The following is a 27,315-nucleotide window of genomic DNA, read 5'->3' as shown; positions in this document are numbered from 1 at the left end:
GAGTGGAAGAGTTTTGACAGCCCCTGTCAAACAGTGGGATGATTCCGTAATTCGATGTTCCTCGGCCTTGCTCTTGCCACAGTTGCGTATTCTGTCTCTGCCTCCTAAAACCTTTATTAATAACATAGCAATGACAGCTGATACTTCATGAGTTCATGGCCTCATTTATCTCACTTAATTCCCACAACAACCCTATGAGACGGGTACTATTATCTTTCTTTTTAGTGTTAAGGAACTCATCCAAGGGCTCAACCCTAGATTATTAAATTAGAGCAAGATTAGACTTCAGTCTAATACTCCATGGCCTTAATTATTAAACTGTATGTTATATAAATCCAAAGTTCTCTAAATCCCAGGGTTCAAATCCGTTTCCAGGCTCATGTTTTGTGCAGCTGTAACCTCTGGACGGACACCATGCCCGATCTTCCTTAGACTGAGGAAGCTCACCTCTCTATGTGGTATCTTTGCGTTGAGACTCTGGAAGGAAAGCCAAAAGGCAGAGTCATAACTCTGGAAAAGTTCCTACTTTCTACTACAGGTGGAAAAATACCGAATGTGAACACATAGACACCTTTCCCTAAAGAATATTTGAATTTGCAGCAAACCATTCTATTTTATTTTTCGGCCACTCTATTTATAACCGTTCCCTGACTGCCCATGAAGCACGCGCTAGCATTTCATCAGCCTTGTGCACACTGCTTTCCAGTGGCGCAAGCAGAGCAAGACAAAAGTCCATATAAGGTTGATTGCTGGTCTTTTTAAAATCATACCTGTGTTTCCCATTCCTCCCTATTCTCACTGCAGAGGGGGGAGAAAAAAACCTTTCCAGAGGATGTCTCCAGCCTTATCACCGATCCCATTGTGTTTAATAACAAACACACTTGAGAGTGTTGAGGAACCGCCCATGAATGTCTGTCCATATGGTCAGAAAAGCCAGGCAGCCCTGGAACAGTCTGTGTGGTCTCAATGGAAACAGCCTAATTGGAAGTCTTCCAAACCATAGCTTGGGAGAGATTTGCAGGGGTGCTCCCAGCACCCACAGTGAGATTGGGCCGCTAATAGGGACATCCTTGCCGTGACGGGCGGTTGTTTTCAGGCTGCTGTTCTCCCACACACCGCCTCCGTCCCGCCTCGCCTCTCCTGCTCCAGCCGGATCCAGCGGAGAGCAGGAGCGCTGCTCCGTGACCGCCTGGTCATTTCTGAAATGGATGGGACAAAGAGAAGGTGCTTCTGTGCCTCTCCCCTTATCAACTGCACGGAGAACCTGGTGTTCTGTTCCCAATGAAGCCTTCATGGGAGCAGGGGGCTCGCATAATTGAGCGACACTGCAATTCACCCTCCATGTCCACATTAAGCACTACTATGTCCACAGAATCACTGTTAGGGTCAAAGAAACAACTATGCTTTCTATAGATATTAAGTATTGTTTTTAAATTATTAATGTTAATTCTTATTTTTAGCCCTTCTCTGTATCCTCCAATTTAAGTGCTTTCTCATTGCTTGTAGATCAAGTTCAAATTTTGCTTAGAATTTAAGACCCTCCTAAAAGGCCCCATATAATCTAAGCGACGCCTCTCTCCTTCTGGAGCCGTGAATTCTCAGCAAACGGATCTGTTCGTTGCCCCCTGTTGCCCTCTGCCTCTAACATTTTTCTACCACTTCTCTAGCTGTGAAAGGCAGGCCCCATTCAAAGCCCGGGTCAGCCCTGCCTTGTCTCTGACACCTTTCCTGAAGTCCCAACCCAGAGCGTGCTCTTCTTTCTCTTTCCTTAGTGGATTTCAGGGGGTAAGGCAAGGGGGGGGAACCTCAGAGGGCAGGGACAGAGAGAGGAGGAGGGCCAGGCACTGGGGTTCAGGAGGTGAGGACGCCGGAGCTGGAACTGAGAAGCTGGATAGGGGAGGACAGGGCAGTCTCTCTCTGGGGCAAGCACGTTTCCTGTAAGCCTCTCCCATAGTCATGGTGACCTGGGCTCTGACGGATGGATGGAGCACGGATGGAATGATCTGGAGTCTAGCTTCCCTTTTCAATAGCTGAAAGCCACAACGACTGTGGTGACTTTTCATTCCTTTCTTGCCTTCAGGAAACCCGCACTGTCACGGAAGAGATTCAGAGAAGTACTTGGGCTGTCTTCTCTCAGAGATCCTAGTCCCGGGATCGGCTCATTGTCATTAGGAAAGCCGGAAACAAGTCTATCTGTTACCCTCAGCACTTTACTGGAACACGTACCTGTCAGGTGGTCTGATGTCTCTGTGTTCTGCAGTGGGATCTAATGTCATATTTGTAGCCCCCAAGGCGTCTCTCATTCCCTCTCTTTTAGTCATACCAGTAAAGTCCCCAGTGAAAAGCAGACCAGTGTATGCCGGAAATCAAAAGGGATACGTTGTTCTGTCTTCCCGAAGTCCGACCCTGAGTTCCACCACAAATCCTCCCCCTAGGACCCACATCTCCTTGTGTAGGTGCGGGTGGTCCTGCAGGTGTGGCTGTAGGAAGCTCGGGAGGTGGGCGTGTGGCAGTTAGACAGCTTGACCCATTTCTTGAGGGCCTGGCCTGCCAGAGCCACGCCCCTCAGCCACTGACCCTGGGCTGTTCTCTCTCACACACGACAGGCTTTGGCTGCTCACTCCAAGGATGGCAGGGGAGACACACTGCTGCCCCAGGTTCCACAGTCATCTTTGAGTTAAACTCCTCTGTGAGACAAAGACCATTATCACATGATCTCACTGATATGTGGAATTTAAGCAACAAAACAGAGGAACACAGGGGAAGAGAAGAAAAAAATGAAACGAGGAAACCAGAGAGGGAGATAAACCACAGGAGACTCTTAATCTCAGGAAAGAAACTGAATATTGCTGGAGGGGAGAAGGGTGCGGGAGGGGTTAACTGGGGGGCGGCCATGAAGCACGGCACTGACATAATGAGCACTGGGTGTTATATGCAACTGATGAATCACTGACTACCTCTGAAACTAATAATACATTCTATGCTAATTATCAAATTAAAAAAGATTATAAATCTCTCTGTGCGCCTGTTCATCTGTAACAAACACAAAGAAAGTTTCCCTGGCCTTCCAGCCTAGAATCTGTACCCAGCCTGTGTCCTGGAGCTGGGCTTGAACCCAAGGCCGCCTCATGATCGTGGACCAGGCTGCTTGGTCGTTTTCCCCTGCTCCAGCCTGACTTCCCGGGCATTAGTCTCAGCTTTCTCCTGTAGATTCACGGTTCCCGCATTCCCCCAGGTCAGGACTCCCAGCCAGATACTCTGTGCAAGAAGGTTCTGCTGTGTTCTCCTGTATCTACCCCTAACTCCCACCCCAGACCCTGTGGGCCACCCTAACCCATGGCTGGCCCAGGGCTTGGCACTGGCCCAGGGATTAATTGGTTACAGAACTACTAGGAGACACAAAATTTCTGTTTTATCTTCTGATGTAGACTTCTACATATTCAAATACCATATTTTCGTAAAAGCTTAAAATTTAAATCTAAATATAAAATATTGATTTGAACATAAAAAGTAAGGAATGTGTATGAATTCTGAAAGTTTAAACAGTTCCAACACAAATACAAGCTCGAGAAGAATTTACATAAATGTGTGGATACGTCTTTCCATTTCTTGCCCCATTTCTGGCCCGCTACTTCCATGTTTCAACTCTTCTAAACTACTCTGGGCCTCTAAAGATGCCAGGCTGTTTCTTACCTCTGCGTTTTATTCCTGCTGTTCTTCCAGTTCTTAGAACATGGTAGGGAGTTAATAAATGTTTGTTGAATAAATGCTTCGCCTTGGAGAAGGCCTCCCTCAGAGTACCTAGCGCATAGTATTTAAAAGTTGTTGAATTAATGAATAAATCAAATATCCATGCTGTGTTACTAAGGGAAACTAATGCAGTTTTAGCTTTCGAGCAGCCTTTTATGGGAGAAATTATCATTTATATTCCTCTCTAAAGGAAGATAATCTTTTTAAAAATTAGGTCTATGAAATCTTGCTGGTGCCATGAATTCTAACGCACTGCCTGGGAGGGCTGGGAATAGAAGACCTAGCTGGTGGGATGTGGGGGAGAGGACGGGAAGCGAACCTGGAGGTGGAATTAATCGATAACAGCTGTGCGTGATCACTTGTTGAACTTGGGTCCTTTCCGTCATCTCTTTCTGCGAGGGATTTACAAAATAGAGGTGTCCCTCTAATAAGAAAATGGAACTTGTTGGGAAAGGAAAATGTAAATTTCCAGCAACAGTGGCTAGAAATATCCTTTAAAAAATAACAATCTTACTTTAAAAATGCTCTGCATGCTGAATCAACCCAAAAAACGCACACATGTTTTTTGAACACTGGTTTTGCTGGCAAGAGAGTAGAAGTTTGCAGAGTCAAAGGCTAAAAACGAAGGAAACTCCTGAATCCAGACAGGTAGGAGGCAGCACTGCACTGCGCACAGTGGTTGTCTATGACTTCCAGTGGCCAAAAGTTACCAACCTAAGAGTGTGCAGAAGACAGTGACAAAGCTAAGGGGCCACACAAGCTGGGGACTCTGAATTGGAGATTCACATAATCCAGGACCCCTGTTCCTCCAAAGCATGACCACCTCATCTGGTATTGGTTTTTGGGGGAAGAGAAAGCAACCCTACCCTGAGATGGTGTGTATACCAGCCAGTTGTCAAGCAGGTCTGCGTCCTGATTTCACAACTATATAAGCTTGTAATAAAAAATCACAAGGAAGAGGTGCCTGGGTGGCTCAGTTGTTAAGCATCTGCTTTCAGCTCAGGTCATGATCCTGGAGCCGTGGGATCGAGTCCCACATCAGGCTCCCTGCTCACGGGAAGGCTGCGTCTCCCTCTCTCACTCCTCCTGCTTGTGTTTCCTCTCTTGCTGTGTCTCTCTCTGTCAAATAAATCAATAAATCTTAAAAAAAAAAAAATCACAAGGAAAAAGTTACCATGATTAAGAACTGGTAGAAACAAGCAGCAGATTTGGAATGAAAAGATCTCATATACTGAAACCACGGAGTACAGAATATAAAATAAGGCTTTTCAGTGTGTTCAAATGAAGGAAGGAGGGAACGCTTGAGGAAGGAGCAAGAGATGCAATCTGACCGGATAAAGGTTTGAAAGACAGCCATACAGAGGTCTAGAAACGAAAAACAAATTACTGAAGCTTCTTAAGTTACAACTGCATACAACTGGAGGGGAGACTCGGTTAAGCACAAGTGAGAATTGAAGAATTGTCACATGAGGCGGTAGAGGGAAACAACAAGATGAAAAATGTGCAAAAGAGGGTAAGACACTCCAAGGCCAAAATGAAAAATTTTAAGATATATCTGATCGGAGGTAAAGAAAGGGAGAGAGAGGCAATACCCGAGGAGAAGACTAAGTATTTTTTAGTATTGATGTAAGATGCCAATTTGAGGATTCAGGAAGCTCAGTGAAGCTCAAGTAGGGCTAATAAAAGCTACCGGTGACTTCATAATGCCTCTGATGAGCAAAGACCAAAATGATCCTAGAAGCGAGAAGAGAGAAAAGACATTTACCCGGAAAGGAATGACAAACTAATAGCTTGCTTTCTGAAGCCACAAGGGATGCCAGAAAAAATGATGGAATGATATCTTCAGTGTGCTGAGAGAACAGGAAACGCAGGATGGGAAGAACAGCTCTAGTGCCCAGCGGATATTACAGACACGGATATGACTTGGAGGGAATATGGCACCCAACATGAAGGCTTCGTGCCCGATTCACAGATTAGTAGATGATGCCATGAAAATGGAAAAATAAGATTTATACCTCCGCTGCAGGGTAGAATCAGTCTTCATGGTCATCCAGAGAATTCGTGTCGGGCAACATTGAACTAGTTAGAGAAACAAGTGGCAGGGGTCCAAGCTAGCAGAACGTCCAGAGATGGGCCAAAGCAATCTTTATTGGGCAGCGCCTAAAGCCCAGGCAGTCCTGGGTTCTTTGTGAGCATGACCTTGTGGCATCAGCACAGCCGGAAGGGCAACCCGTCCCTCCCACCCCTAACCAACACTCACAATGGGACCAGAGATCAGTTAAGTTTCAGTGTGTTCTCCAACCAGGAACACTGGAGGGAAGTGGTTTAATTTTAACTTGTATATACATTTGTGTGTGTGTGTGTGTGTGTGTGTGTGTGTGTGTGTGTGTTTTAAGGTTTTATACCTTTTGTACTTTGAATTACTTGCTGGTTGGTGGGGCATTAGTGGGTACCATTACCATCTTTTTAATGCTCTGAATTCAGGGGAGAAATAGTTGAAGGCCAGGGAGGGAACGACCTTCTTCCCTTGGTGACTTTCTTCATAGTGTATATAACACCTATTGGATAGAGTCTGGCCTGTAAGAGCAGAGGATCTAAAAATATTATAATCCTTTCCTCTCCCATGAGGCCAGGGCCCACGTGCAGAAGAGGGTGATGGTGATGACAAACTGGGTTGTTCTCCAGGCCAAAGGGGTAGAGGGTGGAGTCAGGAGAGGAAGGTCTCCTGCGGGGACAGTTAGAAGCAGATTCTGTTGAAGACCAAGAATCCTACCAGGCCTGGGAGAAATGCCTCCCCGATTTATCCCTTGGTCTAGAAACTGATTAGCTTTGTTTCTCAGGAGGCTAGATGGAGATGAGAAAAGGAAGTGATGTCAGATTCCTTAAAGCTGCACCAGCCACATCGACCTTGACTTAGATTTCAGAAGTCAGGATAAGAAACTAGCCTTGTTAGTTTCATATTTATAATGGCTTCTTAGTTTCTTCTCCCTTTCTAGGCATCTCTGCCCCAAATCAAGGATGGAAGGTCATATTTCAGTCAAATAGGACCATTCCGGTGGCCACCAGAGCTGAGAAGAAACTCAGGATGGCCTTGGGGATGGGGCAGTGCAGACCGGGGTGGGAAGGGGCTGCAGAAGACAAGAGGCAGGGATGACTGGTGGAGATGTAGGAACTTCTCCATCTGGCCGGGTTTCCTACTACGCAGTGAAAGCCAGCACCATTCTCCCAGAGGAGGTTTCCAGAGGCTGCCAGAGGAGTCCGAGTCTAACGGGGTTGGGGATACCCTGGACAGGACATTCTGCTTCACTTCTTCTAAATGGTCTCTGGTTGTGGGGGCGATCCTTCCTAAAATGGGAACAGTGGTTTGACATGTATGAGAGGTCTGAAAGGGGTAGTATGGATTCATAAGGACTTGAATTTCTGGGCTGTCCATGGCTCGGAGGGACAAGAGTTAAAATAACTAAAAACATAACTGGCCTGTGGACGTGTGGCCATGGTAGGGTGTTCTCAGTGTGGGAAGTGGATTGGACCTGTTTGGACAGCTGGATGGGACATTTCCGGGGTTCTGGGCTCGGCAGCATAAGCTTCAGTGGAGGCCCGAACTGCTCACAGCATCCTTTCCTCTTGCCTCAGCAGCCTTGGACAAGCAAGCTCATTCTTAGCTGTTCAGTATTTTCCTGAGAATTGTGTATCGCCAGGTTTTGGGTTGGGGTTGGGGGCTGAGAAAGTTCGATGAGCTATTTATTGCGAAGGAAAAGAAGGAATTGGAGGGGAGAGAATGTGCAGAGAATGAGAAGGTAGATTCAGAGGACAGGGGTGCTTATTGGCCTTCTCTACCACTGGCAGCCGGGGCTGTGCGTGGGGAGATGTCTCCTTTGCGTTCACAGATGTCACGGAGCCGCCTTGGCCCCAGAACCTGCCCCGTGTCTACACTATCTCAAGGCAGATTCAGAGAGGATTACTATTTTTACATTGGGCTGCCATGATTTCTGGGCCTCCTTTCAAACACTTAGAAAAGGATCCTCTTCCTAGCTACTTTAACCAATTACACGCTATTTCCGCAAACCTGTCATCTTTTTCATTTCCCCAGGCACTTGGGCAATGGGAGGACACCTCAGTAGCTTTTGTTGTGAAGCATGAGGTTCCCAGGCGAACACCATGTTCTTTGAGCTCCCATGTAAGCCACATGGACTCCTCATTCTTTTACGTATGGCTTTCCTCCAGATAATGTTTAAGGGAAAGTGGCAATAATTTGTATCAGAAGCTGTCTCCGTGTCCTTGTTGTCCCCAGTACACGTTTCTGTCCCGATGCTTGTCACATCAAATTGAAATGATCTGTTTACACATTTGTGTCTCCTCTGGCCTCCACCAAACTTCTCAATAGCAGGCACTGTCCCTGGTCCTTTTTGCATCATAGGATGTTGAGTTGAAAGTTGCAGCTGGGGCTCCAAGATACAATAGAGACAGAATACCAAAGCAAGATCCCACGCCTCTCTGCAGATTTTTAAAAGGGGAGCATTGATAGCCAGTTCCATGATTCTGAGACACCTCAATCAGATGAAGGATATAAAAAGGGCTCAGATTCGTGAGGTTGTTTCTGAGGACATAACTCCTGTGCATCATCAATGCACCAAGCACACAGTTGGCATGTGCTGGAGACACCATGAGCTAGACCCTAAATCATACTTGAGAAATTTAATGTGGTCTAGAACAGGTCAGTGAGGGAGAAAGAGACAGAGACAGGGGTTCACATAGGGAACATAGGGGGCAGAAGGAACACAGGGCTGCATTTGGAGGTCATTTGCCCTTGTGTGAGGCAAGGCATACGTAAGTTTGTCCATCAGGCCAGATACCCTGGAGTCATGACGAGCCCTCACCGGTAGAATACTTGGAGGAGGGCAGGGGAGGGGACCTGAGCATTGAGTCATGTGAGAAGTGCCCCTTCCCAGGACAGGGGGGCTGCGGGCACATCAGCCCACTGGGGGAGAGGCCAAGTTTTCATCGGAGCGCTCGGAAATTTCGTCATGTATTTCCCTACTGAGTGCACTTTAAAAGGTCAGAGAGAGATAAAAATAAAATTTCGCTTTGATTAGAACCTACTGGTCATGCTGAATCAATATATCAGTCACATTTATTCCCCTAAGTGTCAGACACAGGGCCTGACTCATCATAAGCATTTGATAAATACCAGACTGAGCTGTTCTGATTTTGGAATGTATTTTTCTTCTACCGAGCCAAAATACGTCCAGGAGGCAGCCCAACTGAATGGCAGTCCATATTTTATTTCAGGGTTATCTCTCCTTAAATAACTTTTTGGGAAAGATTTTATATGAATAATTAAAATGAGTAGCTAAATATAAATGCACATTTAGAAAGCAGCTTTTCATTATTACGCATAAATATTGTCTCGTTCCAAAGACATGAAATTTTTTCATCTTTTTTTAAAAGCAGGCTCCTCTTGGAGCCTCACATGGGGCTCGATCTCACCACCCTGAGATCAAGACCCCAGCTGAGATCAAGAGTCAGACACTTAACTGACTGAGCCACCTAGGTGCCCCCAAAGACATGATCTCATTATAACCTATGGAAAGCCCAAATATCCTGTGGTCCAGTTTTTGGCAGTGTCACCATCAAAGAAATACCAACCCAATGGAAAACTGTCACTGAAACCATTGGACATCCAGGAAAACATCAAGAGCATTACATGGACAATGCATAGCAAAACTTCTTTTAAAAAATCCTCTTTTGCAACTTCTATCCTCCTTATGAGCTAACCCAAGCTCTTCCTTCTTGAAATTTCCCTGAAACTCTCTGAAGTCCACTCCCTGCTCTCTTGTCCCTCATTACTTTAAGTCTATTCTCACCAGCAAATCCTCCCTCCTCTCTCTAAGACCTTTCTCAGTGTTCTCTGCAGGGTTGATTCCACTGAATTCTTCATGAGCTGGAGGGTTGGGGGAGACTCAGCAGAAAACACCCAAGGTTTTCCTGAGGGGTTGGGTCGAGAAGGAAGAGGCTGTGAGTATTCATGGTTTCCTCTGTCACTCCACATGAGAGACTTGGCAAAGGGCAGCCCTGGGGGGTTAGGGGAACAGCTGACCCTCTGTTTTACCACCTCTAGGGCTTTCTCTACTCCACAGTCTGTGCCATCAGTAGCTTGATAATAAAGTGAAACCCTATAAGAAATTTAGTCCTTTGGTTTTGTGCCTGATTAAAATGTATAGTATAATATTTTATCTCATTAGTCACTGAGACCTGGGTGTAAATGAGTATTAGATATTTTATTGACAGTAGGGTCGGCCAGTAAATTAAGAAGGTGGCTAAGGCATGAAAAAGAAAGCCTCAGAAATGGGAAAAAGTGGGAACATTAGATACAAAATTTGACATTTTCTTTTTCAAAACATTGGCAAGTGTTAGTGCTGGTCTTAAAAAAGGCCTAGGCAGACATTATTATTTTGGGGAATCTAGATGGCTGGCAGGGGTGTGAGTTGATGCACACTTTAGGGTGAGGAGGGGGATAATTTGTTCACGTGTATCAAAAGCCTTACAATGTACCTAGCAAGCTTCCATCCAGTAATTCAACTTCTTTTTTTTTTTTTTTTAAAGATTTTATTTATTTGACAGAGAAAGAGACAGCGGGAGAGGGAACACAAGCAGGGGAAGGGGAGGATTCCAGCCCCCACTTCCCCAGCAGAGAGCCCCATGTGGGGCTCAATCCCAGGACCCTGGGATCATGACCTGAGCCAAAGGCAGACACTTAGTGACTGTGCCACCCAGACGCCCCCAGTAATTCTACTTCTAAGAACTCATTCTAAAGAACGAAAAAGATGAATTCTTAGAGATGGCAACTAAAAGGTTAGTTAAAATTAACATAGTAATTGCAGGCCAGTCATTGAAAACAGCCTACATGTCTGAGAACAGAGAACTGAGTGAGTGAATTAATTTTCATTATTAGAGGCGATACTATGTAGTTGTGAAGAATCACATCACCCAAGAATATTTATTTATATGAGACATATTCCCAAAGCCAGTAAATAGAAAGTAGTTTTCTTGGGGCGCCTGGGTGGCTCAGTGGGTTGGGCCTCTGCCTTCAGCTCAGGTCATGGTCTCAGGGTCCTGGGATCGAGCCCCGCATCAGGCTCTCTGCTCAGCGGGGAGTGTGCTCGTGCTTCCCTCTCTCTCTCTCTGCCTGCCTCTCTGTCTACTTGTGATCTCTCTCTGTCAAATAAATAAATACAATCTTTAAAAAAAGGAAAAAAAGAAAGTAATTTCTTTTTTAAAATTTTATGTTCTTTATGTAATCTCCACACCCGGCGTGGGGCTTCTACTCATGACCTTGAGGTCAAGGGTCTGATCTCCACCCATCGCACCAAGCAGGCGTCCTGAAAGTTTCTAAGATAATATGCACTGTATGATATCATTTATTAAATACAAATAATGAGGAAAGAGACTGGAAGGACACAATAACATTGATTATCCCTCAGTTAGGGAGGATACGGATTTTGATATTTTTTTCTTCCATGCTTTTCTGTATTTCCCAAAGTTTCCACACTAATCCCACATTGCATAAGTAAAACAAATAAGGAAAACACGTTTTGCAAAGAAACCACTATTTTCTTCAGGTTTGACCTGTCTTTCCGACAGTGAGTGAACAGTCTTTCAGTGTGATGCCATTAAAACAGAAACAGTTAAAACAGTTTCATGGGTCAGTGGTTTACACTGGCAGAGTCAGAGAGGGGACCCAGTGCATATGGGCTAGTTACCCACAACTGGTTTGCCTTCATTTTAAGTGAGCAGATGTGTTCCTAACGTGATCGGCTGTTCACACCTGCCGGGCCCGATGGCTTGAGAACAGCCTCAGTTCTAGGAAGCCCAGGTGGGCAGCAGCACCAGGAGCCCCCAGAATTTTCAGATAAATAAAAAACACTTCCTTCACAGTTTGGCCTCTTTGGGGAATGCCAGAGAAAACCCAGCATCTTGCAACCTACTACTTTACAATTGTACTTGCCTTAAGGGTAGGAAGCTAGCAAGATCCTCTATACACGTATCAAACAGATTCTCTCATAGACCCCATATTTTTTGCCTTGGAAAATTAGCATTTATATTCAGGTAACACCTTTATTAGAATAAATGGAATACGTTGGGGTCAGTATTAGGGCAACGATAATTACCTATTTGCTAAATCTATGAAAGTCGAGCATTTTGTTGATCTAGGAATTTGAGAAAATGACAACCTGGAAACATGAGAAAACAGCCAGATTTATCTTTTCTTTTCTTTTTAATCAACACATAATATATTATTTGTTTCAGGGGTACAGGTCTGTGAATCATCCTGCTTACACACTTCACAGCACTCACCATAGCACATACCCTCCCCAATGTCCGTAATCCAATATCTTTTTCTTTTTTCCCCCAGTTTTGGTCATGGTCAAAAGCTTTTGAAGTTTTTTTTCAAGATTTTATTTTTAAGTATCTCTACACCCAGTGTGGGACTTGAACCCACAACCCTAGAATCAAGAGTCACACGCTCCACCAACGAAGACAACCAGGCACCCCAAAACTTTTAAAATTTTAATCTTCTCCTACAGTTTAAGCACAGAAGTTTGGGGGGACCTGTTTAAGGAAAAAAGTACAAAAGGACCAAGAACTTGATAGCTTTACAGTATCAAAACACCACTTCTCATACCAATATCCCTCTTTGCTGACATAGTTTTATTTCGAAGGACTTTTAAAGAAAGAGCGGAACATGGCTTTTGAGGTTTTGACATTGAGGCTCCTGGGGAGCTGGGCTCTGACACAGTATAGCCATCAAGTCTTTGGACCTAAAGGGACTGACCTCATCAGAGTCACCTTGCCACCAGCCCGGGGCACCCTGACTTCTCCAGTTGCTCCAACCACTTATTCTTAGCATTAACAATAAAATAAATTTCTTTCTAAATTAGGAAAGGGTATAGACTTCGGAGACAGATAGATCTAGAATCTGCTTTCAACTCCCTCTGTGTATATTATATTCAACAGTTGTGATAATGGTTAAGTAGTGAAATTCGCGGTCCCCTGCAGAAAGGATAAGTAACGGGCCTCACACAGTCCTGCCGTTAACCAAGGGCTTCCTGACCTCATCCTGTCTTCTCACTCATTTGAAAACCGTGCTCATAGGTGATTTGATCGCCTCTGCTGCTTTTGCACATCTTCTAGCCTTTCCCCCAAACCTCTCCCTTTACTTTCTCACAGCACCCTAAGCCTGAATTTACTCAGCTGCAGAATGGGAGGATAGAAGCCAACCTCTTCATTTGTCGAGGTTAGATCTCGCCCGCGCTGATCTCTCCAGGGGCTGCTCTGGTCCCGGCTCTCCCTTCCCACTCGCCTTCCCACCTGCTTCACCCCGTAGACCTTGCACTTTGCCTGGATGTTCTTCCCACTTCTCCTTGCTTCACTAATGCCCATTCAGAAGCCACCTTCTGATGCTCTCTAATAACCAACACTGGATTACAAGTCGATTTCAAAGCGTTCTGAAACTGGTCTGCAATGGCATGTCGAGTACTGTATTTAATTATGTGCTTATCTATCTGTCTCTTCCCATCTGTACTCTGAGTGATGCTGGTACATGACTGTAACCCTAGGGACTCTGGCACCAGGTACAAAAAAGATGATCGATAAATACTTGTTAAATTAATCAGTAATGTATGCAGAACTTGTAGAACTGTATTGACACAGGAAGAACCCAATATAGGAGGCCATGATTATAAGGTTGCAGGAGTGTAAGGTGATCCCACAAGAAGGCTGCCACCAGAATGGACATAGTTGTCTGAGAGAGCCACAGTGTGGGGCTACATCCCTAACATGGACAGACTCTTTGAAGGCTGGATCCGAAAGGAAATGAACGGTAAGTCCTGTATGACCGTGGCTTTTAATATTTCTGCCTATTTTAAAGTCCCCAGTATATGGGTCTTGGTGCTTTTATCTTCTTGGGGCGCCTGGATGGTTCAGTTGGTTAAGCATCTGCCTTCAACTCAGGTCATGATCCCAGGGTCCTGGGATCAGCCCCGCATCGGGCTCCCAGCTCAGCAGGAAGCCTGCTTCTCCCACTCCCTCTGCCTGCCCCTCTCTGCCTACGTATGCTTGCTCTGTCAAGTAAATTAAAAAAAAAAAAAAAACAAAAACCTAATAAAAAATAAAAGTTATCTTCTTCAAATGGGTGAGGCAACTTCTAATGAAAGATGTAGACATGTAAGTAATGCAAGAGAGCTATGTGTTGCGGTCAATGTCACTGTTATGATAATCTATTGTGCCTAATTACCTTTGATCCTCAAGGAGGTTTGGGGCTGTCCATTTGTTGTCCTTACTTAACAGGGGAAATTAAGTGACCGGCATATTACACAGTATAGATTTGGAAAGGGGAGTCGAGTCAGGTCCCTCTGGTTCTAATCCCACCCTCTTCCTTTCTATCATACAGCCGAAGAGAAGGGGCAGCATCCATGCCCCTTCCCATCCTGCCACTCCCAGAGCTCCCCAAATATTACGAAGGTCATTTGACTTCTACAGGTAGAAGACAAATGAGATGTGAGGATCTGAGAGACCATGTGGCCTGTTCAAGCCTTACCCGTGTTTGCTCTTTCAGCATCCTTAAAGGCTTGTGTTTTGAGTTACATCATGAGAAATCCAAAAGGCTGTGGTTTTTACCCTTCCTGGCGACCAAATGTTTGTAGTGATGCCCCCGACAGGCTAAGCACTGCTTTTGTAAGCCTGCCCACTGTGGGCCGTGTCTTCCATCACAGGACACAAAACCGTCAGGGCCCCATTTAAGGTCACTTAAGTCCCGCCAGGCTACAATTAACAACTTTAATGAACTCTCTCCTCTCCTAGGGAAGCAACACCCTACTATCAACTCTCCTCCTCTTCCCCAGAATATTAGATAATACCTGCCTGCCCCTAACACCTGCTAGATGACCGCAGGGGCTGACAAATGTCCAGAAACCTCGTCACTCCACGGAGGGTTGGTCACCGTGATGGCCATTAGGTAGCATACAAATGACTCAGGGGAAGAACTCCAGACAGTGGGACAGGGGTTGGGGAGGATGGAAGCCCTGAGGATTTAGTCCTGGCCAAGCCCGTGTACCCTTTTCTACCCGAATCTGCCCTGTCCAGGGAGTTCATCCTCTGTCAGGGGCATTTGGCTCTGGCGCCCAGAGAGCAAAAAATTCAAACCTGGCTACGTGCCCACTTTCTTTCTAGAGAGTATGTGAGATGCTCCCTGGGGCACCAGCTGCCGGGCTGAGACTCGTTCCCGTGTCCAGATTAGCTGAACTCACCTCACTGTTGTAAGCAAATTAGATGAACACTCCTGAGCCGGGACGAGGATAATACCCGGAAAAGATGAACTAATTAATAATTATAGTAATGAGAGGGCAGTCAAAATAATACCCATGATTATTTAGTATCTGTCACTTGAGGAATACGGGGTGAGCCATTGATGTCACCTCATGAGTCCTCCCTCTACTTTAGGAGGAAGCAAAGGGCAGGTGTCAGTTACAAACAAGTCTATTTGGAAGAAGGTTCATCAGGGAAGAATTCATGTATAAGGGGAAGGTCTGAAAAATAGGACTTTGAATATCAAAGCTGGGCGGGCATTCCCGGGATGGAAAATACCAGCCTATTCTTTTCCTCCTGTGCATTTGCTCAGCCCTGGTGCTGCTCCCTAGCTCCCACGTTAATGTGCTTTTTTCTATTCATGACTTCTGTTCTTTCCTAATTACTCTGGCCCCTAGACTCCCAAAGTGTGTCCTGATGTTTATTAATAAGTATTATTTTCAGAAGGATTACAATTTCATAACATTGCATCAATCATAATCAAACAGATTTCTTTACCTTTAGGACTTTAATATGCTACTATGCCTAAATGAATGTCCCAGAAGAGTACATTTTAGGTTGAGCCTTTTGAAATTACCATTTCTGTAGATCGGAAACAATGGAACATTGACAATTTCATATGATCCAGCCTAATAAGATTCAGCACTTCCAAACTTGCTTGACTACAAAACTCTTCGGGGGAAAATTTTGTTGCAGTATCAGTGTCCTTTGGCCTCACTTTGGGAATCACTATATTAGGTACTTAAACACAGAGATTTTGAGGTGTTTGAGTCGTGCATGTTGCTTAGATTCCATCTTGCTCTGATGTGACAGGAAAATAGGTTGAGCAGAATGAGAAGCAGGCACATGGGGGAATCCTGCTAGGCACTGAGGCTGTTTCCAGGAAGGGTGGCCCATTATGGCCATCTTCCTACAGAGCACTTGCTAGTACACGACTTACCTTAGCATCCTTATGGGACTCTACCCCAATCCCAAAGCTGATGCCAGCCCCTTTAAAGGATGATTGTCCCTATACCATTATATTTTGTTCCTGGACCCTGAGGCTTTTTAGCAGAGTAGAACCAATCATCAAGTATCGGAAATGACTGAAAGTCCTCATACCAGAGCAGGTTCCCGGAGGAAGATCCTGATTGATTTCCAGTTGCATGGGGCAGCAGAGGAACTTGTAACCATCCCAAACCAGGACTAGGCATAGAAAAGCAGAGGTGAACCCCAAGAGACCACACCAGTATCACAGAGGAAGGAGGGTGTGAAATCAGGAAAGTGTAGTATCATGGAAACCAAGAAAAGAAATCCAAAAGTAGGTAGTGGGACATCTGCTTTGAATGCTGTTGCGAAAATAGGTACAGAGAAGTCCACATTAGGTTTGGCACTGACAGGAGCAATACCTTGGTATAGAGGGGACAAAATCGTGGTTTACAGTAAGGGTCTGCTAAGTGCTCTATACGTATTAATTCACAAAATTCTCAGGTCGTTTTATGCAGATTCTAACATCACCCTCGTTTTACAGAGGAGGAGCCCAGACACTGAGAGAATCAATAACCTGCCCAAGGCCACATTGCTAGAAAGTGGCAGCCGGGCTTTAAGCTGTGCTGGGAACCACATCGTATTCCTTTCGTGACACCGCAAATCTCAGATCAGTAACTCCAGACAGTGCTTCCGGCAAGATTGCTAAGAAGGGAAAATAGATCTGGGGTGGGAGCTGGAGAGGCTGAGAGAGGGTTTCCCCTCGAAAGTAGCAAACGCTGCCTGTGGGCTGCATGCTGACAGGGATAAAAGAAGGCGGGGGTGGGGGTTGGGGGGTGGAGGACGGTGGATGCTGGCTGGTAGAGGCATTCTCGAGCAGCAGGCGAGATCCAGATGGATCCCATGGACCCAGGGCACAGAGGAGTTGCCCTTTGATAGGAGCTGGGCTCATCCTCCGTATCAGGAAGGGAGGCAGAGAAAAAGGGCACAAGTGAGTATAGCCTGTAATTTTGGGAGTGGAAAGATGAGTACTATCTGCTGACTCCTATTTTCTCTGAAGGATACAGCAAGATAATCATCTGAGACTGGGGCAGGAGGTGGCGGGGAGGAGGGGACCTGCAAGAGGACTGAAGAGAGGAGAGGTATGAAATGGCCATTCTGGGTTAGGGGTGGGAGACAGCACAATGAGGAGCCCTTAGGAAGCTAAAAGAGACAATTCAATACCCTTAAATTTTACGGATGCTCTCTCCCTTTCTTAAATCTTTCATGGTTTTTATTCTATGAAATTTTTCATTCTAAATCTGCGGAAAAAGAAAGAGGGGAAACTGTCTGCCCTTTCTCCCATTACTGCTGTGCTGGGAGTAGTAGGAATACATTTGGAAGTGATGGGCTAGTAAATCCGAGATGGTCCAGGCAGATGGTTTGGGATTGCGGAAAGCTAATATAAAGAGAAATATGACCTGGGTTTCTTACCTGCAGAAACTTCATGTTTTTCCCTTTGTTTTCATCAAGGCCCATCTGTCCCTCTTTAGGACGTTTCTTAAGGAGGAATGTGGGATGATAAATGATTCCAGGTGAAATTTATCTCTGCCTGGGTTAAATCCTCGTGCTTTCCCCGAGGAATCAGGGAGCACAGACAGAACGCTATTACAGCTTCTAGAGCTTGAGAGCTGATCAACATCAGCTGGGTGGCTTGTTACTCCACATTGCTGGGGCCCCACCCCCAGGCTGTGAATCAATAGGTCTTGGGGGAGCGGTACCGGAAATAATTTGCATTTCTAACAGGCTCAGGTGGTGTTCCCACCACTGCTGTCTGGAGACTGATTTGGAGTGTTTTGTAGAGTGTGTTGTCACTGGGGTGGCCAGGGATGTTCCCATATTCTCACAAAACAAGGACTAGGAAAGAAGGTATCTCCAGTTGACTCAAGCCCCAGAGCAATTCAGATGCTGAGGTTCCTTAAACCCATCTGCTACTGCTGGACTTGTCCTTCCTTTCCCTCCCTCCAAATCACTTTGTTATTCTGTAAAAAGAGTAGCAGGGAATAATTGAGTAAGAGTAACTCCTACATAAAGCGCTAACCCTTCCAGGGGTTAGCACAACTGTGTGAGGTAGGTACTGTTATTAACCTCAGTTGAGTGGGGAGGAAATGAAGACACAGAGGGGTTAAGTGACATAACTTGAGGTCACACAGCTAAGAAGTGGAGAGCTGAATATGAACACACATTAGCTTAATTCTAGTACCAACATTATTTCTACTCCTTCCATATGTCAAAGGTAAATGTGGAGGAAGCTTTGGTCCCCCCAATTTGGGGAGCCTTGCTGTTTGGGTAAATCGTGGTTGGCTGCCATCCAACCTAGGGACACTGAGCAATACAGGATTGTTGAAAGAGCTCTGTTGTACTCACTTTTCTAAAACTGCATAACCCTTGGGCAAGTCACGCAATTTATTTTCATTGTCTCAACAATAAAATGAGGAGGTGTATTGTCTGAATTTTCAAGTTCTGAAAGCATGAAATTCTCCCTGAGTTTTAGTCACGTTTTCCTCCTCAGCTCACTCATCTAGAGCTCAGGTAGATGTGTGCTACTTGAAATAACACAAACCAGGGACGCATAATCCATGGGCACCAGCCTGCTCTGGGGACAGCTCCTTCTTCCATGGTTAAGAACCCTGGCAGTCTCTTGTCCCAGAGGTAGTGAGCTTTGCAGTACGAGATGGGTTTTGCTTCAAGTGGCAGAAGAGTAAGTACTAATTATAAAGATACTCTTCTAAAAACAGTCAGTATGGAGGTCCACTGGGAACCAGTTGGTTCCTGCCATTGGCTGGCTGGGAGACACTGAGCAAGTCGTCTTGCCTCAACATTTGGATCTGTGAAATGGAGATAATTAGGAGTGTGGGGTGGTTTAGCTAGTTAACCATTACCTAGTGCTTGGTCAGATCTCCATAGCCAGACAGTCTCAGGTTGAAAGACGGATTATGTATCAGTCTCATAAACAATAGAAGGCGAGGTGGTCTTGATTTTTTTTTTTTTCAAAACAAGAATCTAGAAAACTCTGACCATTCTCTAGAGTGTTGTTAGAGTTAACTGTCTTTGGAAGATCCCATTCATGATTTAGCCAAAGTATAATCTTACAAGAACATCTATTCAAGGGACAGGAGGGCCAGTGGGGTCATGGAGTTGAGGTTAATAAGGTCTTACAGAGAGCTAGTCATGTATTGGGCATTGTAGAATTGCAAGTAATGATTCTAGCAATAGCTAACATTTATAGAGCTCTTAGGATGTGCCAGACATACAATCATCACATGTCATTCACATAACCCTAGGAGTTAGGTACTACTGTCATCCCATCTTACAGATAGGGAAATTGAGATTTATAGAGGCTAATTAGTCAGACTAATTCCAGTGGGATAAGCATTCAAGGTGATAGGAGGATTTGAACCCAGATTGATGAGGGAGCAGGAGGCTGGCTGAAGACAAAGCAAAAGCTGGCGCCTTGCACCCCCTCTCCACCCGCTCCCCTCTATATGTGTAGCATTCCTCAGGCACCCCTGACTGCCATAAAACGATAAATAGTTAACTTGCAGGGATCGCAATCCTGCAGAACAGGAATCTCCCTTGCTCTACAGATGTCCTAGAGACCTAAACAGGGAGGTTACCTTATCAATAGCACAAATTTCCAGAGGCAAATAACTCTCAGTTCCTGAAGCTCTAATGTCTCCCTCCCCACCATAAACTGGAGGAGGCTGAGATAGAAAGGAATGTAAATGATAGCAGGATCATAACACCCCACCAAGAATCTCCCATCCATTCACACCCCCCAAAGGCAACCTGCCATCCCTCAAAACCCGGGGCAGCAGCTTTTCCTGCCTACGGGTCCTGTCCCTGTGCTTTAATAAACCACCATTTTGCACCAAAGATGTCTCAAGAATTCTTTCTTGGTCATCAGCTCCGGACCTCAGCCCACTGAACCTCACCTAGGTTCTAGAACTTCATCAAGATGGTCTGATCCCAGAGCCCAGATACGTAGCCATGGTGTTACATTGCCTTCATACAATGGTGAACAAGACAAAGGCCAGACCCTCAAGGGGCCAACCATATGGAGAGAAACAGATGGGCACCAGGAATAGAAATCCATCAACATGGCCAACCACGAACATAAAAGGAGCAATTGACTGCAACCAGAAAGATCCAGAAAGACTTCAAAGTGGAAAAACCACTTGAGCTGGACATTGAAGGAGAGGGGTGTTGTAAGAGGTGGAGATAGGGAAAGAGGGCCAGCTCAAAAGCATGTACTTCTGATAGGGGCAGGAGTACAGGTGCCTGTTTAAGTCTTTCTTCTAATGTGCAGTTTTATCTAATTTTGTAACTTCCTGTTCTGTTCATAGGGGGTGGGGCCTGAAGCCTTAGATTTTGTAGGCTCAGAGAGTCTGAAAGTTGGGCCCATCTCATCCCTCAGTGGGGTTTCAAGTATCATCATGCCCTGTGCTGAGATCTTCCCCAAGCCAGACCTTTCACGATTTTCTCATCAGGCAAACTTTCATTGTGCTGCCAAACACTGTTTTCTCTGGCCAGTAACGTCTGGTATGTTTGAGCCAACCACCAGCTTGAAAACTCAGGGACAATGGGAAACCAAGACTACAGAGCAAAGCTGCTTGAGCTCTCTTATTCTAGCCTCCCTCATTTTGTGTTTCATGCACCTTTCTCAGGTAAAAAGATTCCTGCTCTTTCTCCACTAGTAACTTCCTTCCTTTGACAGGTCTTCATTAATCCAATTGTTGCTGGTGATTTCCCCCAGTCTTCTAACGGAAGAGTCAGAATAAGAGTAGATGAAGAATCCAGGGAAAAGTAAAGAAGGCAAGGAGGGAGGAGAGGGGAGGGTGGCGGGAGGGAAAGCAAAACAAAAATGTGAACTTTGTGCCAGCTGAGCCGCATTTCTGCTACAGTTGTGTCTCTGATTTCAGGAAGGACAGCTATCACATGCTCCAGCTATCTGGTGTTCTCTGCTGACTGTGCACCCATGAGCCCTTCTTCAGGCTAGACTGAGAGCCGTTCCTGCCCCTTCTTGGCCTCGTTGGGGTGCAGGGTCTGCTTGGCAGTGTGTTCTCTTCATTGTCTGAGCATACCCATGTGAGTTTTGCTAAAATGTTGCATAGGCCGTATTTTTATCAGGATTGGATCTCTATCAGCACCAGACCTTACTGAGCCTAAATGACACCCCTTGCAGCCCCGGGACCTCTATGAAACTTTTCTCCGTTGACATCCCTGAGACTTATCTATCCTGGTCTCTTCTCTACCTTTCCCACCATGGACTCCCAGTTCTTTCTTTGACTCCTCTTCCTCTGCCCACCCTTAAAATTTGGTTTTCTTTAGTTTCCCATCCCTGCCTCCTTACCCCTCTCTATGTGCTTTCCTTAGAAGACATGCCAGGTGATCGATCATTCCCTGCCTGGGAGTCCTTGACTCTCAGTTGCTATCTCCAGGCCTGGCTTCTCTTGGTTTCAGCTGCGTGCCTTCCACTGCCTGTTGAACATCTCCAGCTAGAGGTCCCAGGGGAACTTCAAATTCATCATATACCCGAGTTAGCTAACTCTCATCTCTCCTCACTCTTCTCTATTCACTCTGTGCAGTACAAAAACGGGGGTGGGGGGCGTTCCAGACTCCGCCCTTTGCCTCACCTACTCCTACTCTGCACCACCCTACCTGTCCCTCCATTCATTTATCATATATTACTGATTTTAAGTTCTAAACCTTCCTGGAATTGATCTTCCCCTGTAGATCCTCGCTATCATTCTCTACTTGAAGTCCTCATTATTTCTTATACTTTGGACCACAACTGTTTCTCCTGGCCTCCAGGCTCAAGGCCTTCATATCCATTCTCCTACCACAGAGGTATCTGGAGTAACCCACCTAAGAGGAAAACCACCAAGATTCTCCTGCTTGAGAGCCTTCATTGGCTCCTCATCACAACAACAAATTCCTAACTTTGAGCCTGGAAGATAAGGCCTAAACATGACCTGGATCTGCCTCTCCTGTTTCATCCCAGAACTCCCTACCTCATGCTTTATTCACTAATGATGATGCTAGGAGAGTAGCTTGTAGCTTTCCAACACCCCATGCTGGCTCATGAGTTCTAGTCTATTCTTTCTTTCCTCTGCACAGTGTCCTTCCCACCCTTCTTCATCTGGATCACACTAACTCATCCTTTAAGACTTAATCCAGCCATCACCTGGCTTAGGAAACCTTCCCCCAAACCTCAGGTTAGTGAATTTCTGCTGTTGCCTCCTGCTCTTATTATCTCTTGACCTATGAAGAGCAGGTTGGAATGATCTGTCTGGGAATCCTTCTCCTCATTAGGCTATAATCTCATCAAGGTCTTAGCTCCTTTTTCCCCAGTCCCTAGTCCAACACCCCACATATAGTAGGTACTCAGTTAATGTTGTTGATCAGAACATAACCTCAGTGAGCAGGGGTCATGAATTTTCCACCCTTGGACTCCTAGCAGGTACTCAACAAATGTCCCATGGGCAAATGCTGTTCCTGTTGACAGCTATAATGGGAAGAGGGGAGGAAAATTCTGATCACATAGTGCTTAAATATACTAAGGAGGTCAGGCATAATAGAAACCGCACATCGGTATTTCATCCTGGAGTGGCATTCATCTTTGAGCACGAGATTTGAAGGTATTAGGCTCTCCGGTAATTATTTAAGAGAGTAATCTACCACCAAGCCCTCTCATAAGCTCTCCCACATCACCAACGGTCATGATTGCCTCAGTAAAAGGAATTATTATGAATTAAGAAAATTGTGGCAAAGAAAGAGGGTTTGAGGGCCAAGAGTAGACCCTGGGTTCCCTCAAGTGGGCTCCCATGGTTCCCTGGGATGAATTCTCCAGACCCTGCTTCCCACCAAGCCCACCCATTGACCCTCTTCCCAGTAGCCTCTTTGCACAAAAGCTCTGCTGCTCCATGGCTTGTCATTGCTCTTGCAATTGCAGAGCATAAATAGCTAATGAGGCATGCTGGGGCCAACAAGAGGAGCCTCTGTGGATTCCATTTGGTCTCTGAAGGGTGGGGGAATATGCATTTTGAACACCCACTTCCTGCTAATCCTCCCACCAAACCAGTCAGGCTGGTTGTAATGTATTATTAGAAAGCCCACACATCCATCTTTAGAACAACAGTCACTTGTTGCATGAGGAGTGTTTCACATCTATAGAACCAGAATGGAGGAATGGGGGTGGGGGGTGGGGGAAGCTGGGACAGACAGGTCAGGGACGGGGGTGGGGACAAGCATGGCCCAGAGGACAGAGCTTGGGTTTCAGAATTAGGTAGAGTGGATTTAAATGCTGCCCTGTCCCCTGCACACTGTGTGGCCTCGAGCCCATGACTTAACTTCTCTGAGGCAATGATGAACTCTCATGGGCTCTGGTGAGGATTAAAGGAGGCTTCTGTATGGCACCTAGCCCAGGGCATGGAGAAAAAAGGTGCTGGCAAAATACCAGTTCCTCTGACGTCAGTGCTTCCTGGGGTGTTCTTGCAGGGCAGAAAAGCCCCAGTGGATGCCCTCCACTACCTGCTGCTTCTCCTGGGAGCAGAGTGTTCTTACCAGCCACAAGAAGGGAAGTGCTGCCCAGCACCCTTACTGGCCACACAGAGCCCCCCCCCCCCCCAACCCCTGTTGCAGGACTAGCTATTCCAGATAGACACAAGGGATGGAGCTGCCATTCTGTTTGAAGGGAGAGAATTTTCCAGGCTGCACTGCGAAACAATATTCCTTCAACATCTCGACAAACTTTACTGTTCATCTGAGCTTTCCTTTCTTCCCTCTGTTCTTTTCCTCTCACTAGAAAAAACACCACGAAATGAGAGGACTGGTCTCTCTAACAATGCCCAGAACCAACAGGTACCAGCCTTCCTGTCTTCCCAAACACCATCATGAGTTGTGACGAACAATGAATCACCAACCCTCTCAGGAAAACCCTTCCTTCACTTTCCATCTCTTTCTTTGCAGAAAAGGAAGTGATGTCCTGAGGGGGAAAGAAGCAGCTAGAGGTAGCTAAGTGAGAGGAGCAAAACATAAGGGACAGGCTTTCTCCTTTCTTCATGATGGGGGTCTAGGCTCGCCCCTGCTCTTAGCTTTGGATTCTCCAGTCCATCAGCTCTACTGCCTTCTGCATTTGTGCCTCCAATGCTCTTTCTTCCTGTGTCCTGTCTTGCTCCGCCCCAGCCCCCAGGGTGAGCAGACTCTGGGGCCTTAACAAAGGCCTGCATTCTCAGCAGCAGCTGCAGGGGTCTCCTCCCCAAGGAGTCCCCGAAGAACTAGGGACCCCATCCTGGAGCTGGGGGTGGAGGGAGGGTGTTGGTGCAGGTTACGCAGCAGTACTGGGAAGTCACACCCCCAGAGAAGGTCAGAGAATGCTCACCTGCTTCATCCCAGGGACCGCATAGTGAGCTCCCCTACATCCCTCCCATCATTAGTCACTGGTGTCCTTCCCTCCCAGCACGCAGCCCCATGCCACCCTGCTCAGTGCCCCCCACCCCCGCCAAGAGCCTCGATGTCTCAAGGAACGCTTAGCCCGAGAGCTGCTCGGGTTCCCTGATCCAGAGCTGCCTGCGCAGGCGCCAGCTCTCCATGGCAGAAAACCAGCCTAACCCTGAATAAGTGCCTTGAGTGGTTGGGGTGTGATGCTCAATCAAGTCCGGTGAGGCTCAGGTCTGGCCAGGCTTCTTGCCAGCCCAATGCTGGGTCGGATAAGGGTACAGGTAGCCCAGGAGTCCTCAGCAACCCTGCTAAAGACCTCACCCCTATTCCCTTCACCAGCTAAGCTAGAGAAGAGTACACTACCTCCAGAAGATGATCTGCCCCAGGGAAGCCATGGTGAGGGGAAGGGTCCCTTCCCTCGGTGTGCTGGCTGCTGGGGGACGTGGAGCTGCTGCTGCCCTCCCGGAGCTGTGACTCACAGCCAGCTCTCGTGTGCTGGCCTTAAATAGTGTGCTCAGGCCGGGAGTGGTGCGTGGCGGCAGACGGCTCAGGTATGAGGAAACAGGGCTGCCGGGCAGAAGTCCCCGCAGGCGCAGAGACTGCCTGCTCCCAGCCAGCCTGGGGAGGCTGAGCTTGCAGAGCTGCCTCTCTGGGCCCTGACCTGGCCGGAGGGGAAGAGGCAACAGCTGTCTGGACCCCCGGCTTCAGGGTCTTTATGCAGCACACGTCTTCTCCTCCTGACTCTGGAAGGGAGCAGTAGGGGTAATTTAATCTCCAAATAAGAATGGCCTGGAATAGCTCAAAGTGTCAGGCTGTGCCAGCAATCAGGGAGGATGGAGTCCCTCTCCTTAGGGGCAGTGGATGATCAGAAAGAGGCTGGTCACAACCGGTGTGGTATCTCCAAGAGGGAATTCATGCCAAGAGACCGCAGGAGGGCTGTGAGTGGGGATGACAAGAGGGCTGAGTTTGTTGCCGAGGACGGAGTTCCCCCTCGGCCCCTGAGACAGCCCAGCTGGGATGGCAGACGTCTTTAGGCTTCTTCTCAGCAAAAGGGGGAGAGGACCTGCCCTGCCCACCTCACCATGACTTTCACACTCCCAAGAGACGCTGACTGACATTCCCCAGAACCTAGTGCTGTTGGGAGAGTGGGTGAGAAAAATTGATCTCCGACATTTAATCTAACCCTCAGATTTGCAAGGAGGCAGGAAGTTCTTAAGGCATAAAGCCCTTTCTCTTCCTCTTGTCCTATTGTTTCATCCATACCCTCAGTATCCTGGAGGAGGGCCCTGGAGAGTAAACACCCACTGCCTACCTGACTGCTGATTTCAGGGTAAATCACCCCGGGATTTCAGCCGCGTGATTCCAGTGTTGGTGCACTGGCTGCTGGAACAAGCATGGAGGATGCCTGCCGGGAAAGGAAGGCAGAACCAGACAGGAGGTTGCGGGGAGACAACAAGGAAGAGGGTCGTTTAACAGTGGAGAGATCTTTTTTTTTTTTTTTTTTTTAAAGATTTTATTTATTTATTTGACAGAGAGAGATCACAAGTAGGCAGAGAGGCAGGCAGAGAGAGAGGAGGAAGCAGGCTCCCTGCTGAGCAGAGAGCCCGATGCGGGACTCGATCCCAGGACCCTGAGATCATGACCTGAGCCGAAGGCAGCGGCTTAACCCACTGAACCACCCAGGCGCCCCAACAGTGGAGAGATCTTAAGAGTCACCCAGAGCCAGGTCCAACTTACTTTTAGTAATCTCTACACCCAGTGTGGGGCTTGAACTCATGACCCCGAGATCAAGAGTTGTGTGCTCTTCCAACTAAACCAGCCCGGTGCCCCCGCCTCCCAAATTCTTAATTAATCATGCAACTCTGGGCAAATTACCTTTCTTCAAGGCATCTTGAAATCCATGAGAGGAGGTCCATGTGTCTTCCCTTTCCCCAGAGGAAGTAAAGGGAATGCCTGGAACCAAGGAATTGTCCGGGCTAATTGGATTTTCCCCAGTCTGGGCGGCTGAGGTAAGGGGGAGTGGTGATTTCCACAATTCCTAGACATCTGAGCCCACCCCGGAGGCATAAGGTTTCTGCCCAATTCCTCAAAAAGCCTTAAAAACAGCAGCGTCACCTCCAACACCCTGGAGAAGGGCCACTGAGTCTGTGTCCCCCATCACCCATCATCACTACGGGACTGACCATAAGAAGGCCCTGAAGGGAAAACCAAGAAGGAGCGCTGAGATGCCCCTGCAGGAGAGAGCATGATGAAGAGGCAGCTGGCTGGAGGAGCATCCCTGTCACCAGGGCAAGCACTAGCAGGCAGGGGGCTGGAGCTAAAGGCGTTCTGCCGCCTCTGGAGAAGCAGACAGACATTGCTTTGGCTCTGACTCGAAAACCTGGAAAGCAATGCACATAAAATAATGGAAAAATCACTGCTAAGCAACAGACCAATATTGCAAGACAGTAGAACAACATAAACGTGTATGTATGTGTGTGTGTGTGTGTGTGTGTGTGTGTGTGTGTGTGTGTTGTGCGAGCGCATGCGCGGTGTGAAGGAGTAAGAGACAGAGACTTTGAGACGTTGATCTCTCAAGGATTCCAGAGCCTCTCTTGACATTTTCTTCTCCTGGAAATGCAGAAGCCTCTCTCTCTGTCCTGTGCCCAGGCCATCCTTCTTCCTGTAAGGGGTGGGGTTCTCTGTGATTCTGGCCTCTGCCTTCTCTTCTCAGTGCTCACATGTTCCCTGGAGGACCTCAGCTGTCCTCTGCTT

At 46.8% G+C, this 27,315-nt stretch overlaps 1 protein-coding gene across 5 annotated transcripts in view; it reads right to left on the bottom strand.

The window, feature by feature from the left end:
• The window catches only part of VTCN1 (V-set domain containing T cell activation inhibitor 1), a 57,043-nt gene extending 31,967 nt beyond the window's left edge, over nt 1-25,076 (bottom strand). For 4 of the 5 annotated variants that reach the window (XM_032360683.1, XM_032360685.1, XM_032360686.1 and 1 more), the window contains exons 1-2: nt 24,925-25,076; nt 3,694-3,801 (exon numbers count right to left, since the gene is read on the bottom strand). In XM_032360683.1, the coding sequence (XP_032216574.1) occupies nt 3,694-3,801; nt 24,925-24,956 (140 nt within the window). In that variant the 5' untranslated portion in view covers nt 24,957-25,076. The remainder of the gene's footprint in view (nt 1-3,693; nt 3,802-24,924) is intronic. The other variant, XM_032360687.1, reaches the window with a different exon arrangement.
• Nucleotides 25,077-27,315: the final 2,239 nt, after the last annotated feature.

Source organism: Mustela erminea, chromosome 10 (genome assembly GCF_009829155.1).
Source record: "Mustela erminea isolate mMusErm1 chromosome 10, mMusErm1.Pri, whole genome shotgun sequence".
Lineage (NCBI taxonomy): Eukaryota > Metazoa > Chordata > Mammalia > Carnivora > Mustelidae > Mustela > Mustela erminea.
Note: the sequence above shows the minus strand (reverse complement) of the source record. Positions and strands in the feature narration are given on the sequence as shown.